Here is a 4,092-nt window from a genome sequence, read left to right on the forward strand (position 1 = left end):
CAGCCCCTTCCCGCCGTCTTCACTGCCGCTTCCAAACACTGCCACGGCCAGGCCTCCGCGCGGGGCCTGAACTACAGCACGGGGCAGTCCTGGCCTCCAGCCCGAGTCGGCCGGGACGCAGCCCTCTCGGGGGGACCGGACGGCGACGCCTTTGGAGAACGTGGGTGGTGTGGGACCGCAGGGAATCATTTCTAAGACGCGTCCGTTGGGATCAAGGTTAGAAGCGTGGCCCAGCCGCTGGAGCGGCGATGATGCAGAAGGAGGCGAGGGCTGATGCCGGGAAACGAGGACAGGCAGGACCCGCAGGGGATTGCGAGGGGCTGGGGGCCCGCCGTGGGCGGGAATGACGGGTCCTGCACCGTGCAGAGCCCTGAAGAAACTGAAGACACCGACGCCCGACGGCGATTCCACCCCTAAGTGTCTGCGCAGCACGAGTGAGTCAGGAATTCAAGGACGCCACGCCCACCTCTGTTCGGAGCGGCCCGGTCCCGACAGCTGAAAGGTACCACTGACCCAAGTGTCCACCACTGACCGGACGGAGGCATGCGATGTGCTCGGCCCGGTGGAATATTACACGGTCGTGAAAAACCGGCCCAAGGCACCTGCTACAACAGGGCTGGTCCTCGGCCACGTGGTGGCGACAGAAGTCACGTGTGAGGGGACACATGTTGCTGTTGCGTGGTCCCCTCTGGTGTGAACTGGGCGGGACAGGCACGTCCGCAGGGACAGGAAGTGGGTCGGTGCACGTAGGGCTGGAGGGAGGCGGGGGAGCAGCAGGCACGGCGCAGGGCAGCCACGGCGAACCTTTTAGTCGTGCACACGACCCGCTGCAGCACACGTGCCATGGCCAGGCCGTGTGGGCGCTCGTGTGAGGTTCCCAGAAGGGGAAGATGGGGCACCGCGCCGGGGACCCACAGCCCAGCCTCGGGTGGTCTCCACCGGGAAGGGAAGGTCACTGGTGAAGGGACTCGTTCCGGGGATGGCTCAGAGCCCCGGGGCCGGCACGGGGCATCTCATCCCCGGCTCAACGCGGGTTAGGGTTCCGCAGCCTGGCCCCGCCACAGGGTCCTGCGTCTCATGCCCGATAATCAATAATCGGCTTAGCCGAGGGTTTGCCGGCATCCCCTAGTAGCTGGGCATTTGGGCCACCCTGCGGAGGCGGCGCTGGGATTTAATTAAGCAGATGAGGTCGCTGGAGACCTCTCGTCCTCCTGGAAGACTAAACCCTCCGTCAATCCTCCCGACCCCCGGGCTGGGAAAGCCAAAGGACGTCAGACTTACGAGGAGGCTTGCTTGCCACAAATCCTGACAGAACTGGGCTACTCCTGCGAAAGTCTTAAAGAGTCCCTTGATGTCAAACCCTAGCAAAGTGACAGTCACATCAACCCCTCGTACAGTGGGGCCACGGCACCAGTCCCATTGCTGGCACAAAATATCAGAACCCGGGACTGGAAGGAGGAGAGGTGCTCATGGTCTCCTTTTCCCCTGACCCCACCTCTTAACGGCACACTGGGCTCTGAAATCGTCCATGCCTTGACCCACACAGCGGGACAGGTGCCCTGACATCCAACAGCCTCCCCCAAAGTCCGACCTCTGAACAGGAGACCTCTGGGGACCTTTTGTGTCTAAGCCCTAACAGTTCCGGCGAACTCCAGCCAGGTGGACTCACTACGTGTCAAACCCTCATAGAATGGAGTGGCCACACGAAACCCAAATAAAACACGGCGATCACGCCCAAGCTCACCAAGAGGCAGGTGCCATGCCAGGCGTCACGTGACGGCATCTTTCCCGTCGGGCACTCACGGAATGGCGGTGATCTCGGGGTGTGACAGGATGCTGTCAGCTCTGGGAAAGTGCAGTCAGCGACACCAGACCCTCACTAAAGGAGATCGCTGATGCCCGGCTTGACAAGGTAGGGTCGCTCGTGCCAAACTGTCACGAAATGCGGTCACGTGGAGCCTTACCCTGGCCGAGCAGAGTAGGAGGGGGATGTGGGGAGGGGGACATTGGCTGCCGGACCCTCTTCCTTTTGCCCACTGGCTGCCTCCGTTCCACGTGACCACTATGAAGCCAGAGCCACTATACCAAGGGCCCCTGAGCAGCCCAGGGCCTCCTGGAGCCCGGGAGGAGGCAGAGGCAGGAGGGTCTCCCCTGGAGCCTGTGGAGGGAGCGCAGCCCGGGATGCCTTGGTCTTAACCTCCCAGGTCACTGTGCTGTGACTGACCGGGCCTCGAGACAATCCCGTGGGGCCAGGGACGCCAGGGAGCCGCAGGAGCAGAAGGCGGGGCGGGCAGCTGGTCCCCGGGGCCCGTGATCCGCTGTTAAGCCGCGGGTTGCTGTCTGGGCTCCTCCGTGTGGCTGGGAGCCTGGGGCCGAGGCGGACATGGACACCCCAGAGCCCGGCGCCTTCCGCGAGCTGACCCGGTGTGCACACGGTTTCATGGTCTCGCAGGTAGGGCTGCGGTGGGGCCGCTTGGGGGCACCGCTGCGGGGCCTGGGGCTCCTGCCGACCTCGGGGAGTTTTAGGGAGCTGATTCTTTTCGGTTGCTGCCTGCTGCGGTACCGGGGATCTAACTCAGGACCTCGCGCTTGTTCACGAGGCAGGCGCAGTGGCCGGGCCGACCCTCTGCAGGCTGGGTGTGCATTGTGGGGATTTTCCCTGCCACGCACTGCAGAAAGAGGCCACTGTTTCCGGGGTAACAGAGCGTGGCTTCCAGATGCATCTGCAGGGATGTGGAGGGGCAGAGGGGGAGCAAAACTGGGGGGGCGGTAAGGAAAGCAAACTGCAGGGTTAGTGTCTACAACGCCTAAAACATTAAGCTCTAATCCCGGCGCTCGGGAGGCTGAGGCAGGAAGATTGCTGCAAGTTTCAAGGCCAGCCCGGGCTGCATAGCAAGACCCCGTGTCAGAAAACCTGAACCCAAATCGAACTTCTAAACCTCGGGCTGGGACACCGCCAAGCATTTGAATCTGTGGTCCTCACAGCTGTGTGTGGACGGAACCCAGGATGAAAATCTTCGAAAAAAATGGACCTTGGTCCTGCGCACGGGTGGAGGTCGTGCTTTCTGATCGTCGGGCCTGAGACAACACGACAGCTCTTTGCCCAGCCCGGATTTGTATTTGAGCAGGCACCGTAAAGTCACGTGCTGACGGTTGACATTCTGAGGCGGGAGGGTTGTAAATCGAGTAAGAAATACACGGCCGCTGTAACCGCAGACCTCAGCGTCTGTGGGTTCGGGGCCCGTGGGTGGGCCCGGATGTGCTCCCACGCGTACCAGAGGACCCGCTGTATTGAGCTGTGACTGCTGGAAATACAGGCGTGGTGCTGCACCTTTGTGACCCCAGTGCTCTGGGAGGCTGAGGCAGGAGGGTTGAAAGTTCCAGCCCCGCCTGGGCAATGGAGCAACCCAGGGAGACCCTGTCTCAAAAGGAAAAACGAAGAGCAAAGGCTTCCAGAGGTGCAGATCGGCGTGAGAGCCCCGAGTTCGATCTCCAGCACGGCAAAAAAAAAACCCACAAAAAACAAAAAACAGCGAAAATATTTTCGTGATAGAGAAATGTGTGTGTTTGTTAGCATGCTAAGTAATTAGCTGATGGGTGAAAAACAGAATCAAGATGGTGGGGTTATTATCTGGGGAGGGAGCACCGATCTCATGGCTTTACCTCCTGGGCTCAAGCGATCGCCCTGCCTCAGCCTCCTGAGTGTGGGGTGCACAGGTGGGCACCGGAGCTCCAGGCTGCAGGCTGCAGGGGTGCGGCTCCGCCCTCTACCCCGGGGCTGAGGGCTTTGCACTCCGCGCTGACGATGCACGGACCCGTGTGAGGCGTGGACACGGACGTGTGTGTCCCTCAGGTGGCTTAAAGGCTCTGCTCTCTGCTCAAAACATCACAGTGTCACTCTGCACTCGGGAGAGGCAGGTGGGGCAACTAAAAGCTATGGTGAATGTTTAAATTCGACAATGTATCACAGCAGCAGACGCGTTGCTACAAATGCCCTCAGAACCCTCCCTGGCCGTGCGCACCCTCCTCCCACTGACGGGCCGTGTCCTGCAGCAGCTCCGGCCTCCTCTCTCCCAGGGTCTGCACCGGCCG

General features: G+C 61.4%; 2 protein-coding genes across 2 annotated transcripts in view; both read left to right on the top strand.

The window, feature by feature from the left end:
- The window catches only part of Akap17a (A-kinase anchoring protein 17A), a 4,342-nt gene extending 4,147 nt beyond the window's left edge, over positions 1-195 (top strand). Inside the window, exon 4 of the mRNA XM_033760233.1 lies at positions 4-195. Coding sequence (XP_033616124.1) covers positions 4-195 — 192 coding nt within the window. The remainder of the gene's footprint in view (positions 1-3) is intronic.
- Positions 196-343: 148 nt separating this feature from the next.
- The window catches only part of Asmt (acetylserotonin O-methyltransferase), a 12,171-nt gene continuing 8,422 nt past the window's right edge, over positions 344-4,092 (top strand). The window contains exons 1-3 of the mRNA XM_033760234.1: positions 344-434; positions 519-653; positions 1,818-1,912. Coding sequence (XP_033616125.1) covers positions 344-434; positions 519-653; positions 1,818-1,912 — 321 coding nt within the window. The remainder of the gene's footprint in view (positions 435-518; positions 654-1,817; positions 1,913-4,092) is intronic.

Source organism: Fukomys damarensis, unplaced genomic scaffold, assembly GCF_012274545.1.
Source record: "Fukomys damarensis isolate Sample0158 unplaced genomic scaffold, DMR_v1.0_HiC HiC_scaffold_39, whole genome shotgun sequence".
Classification (NCBI taxonomy): Eukaryota; Metazoa; Chordata; class Mammalia; order Rodentia; family Bathyergidae; genus Fukomys; species Fukomys damarensis.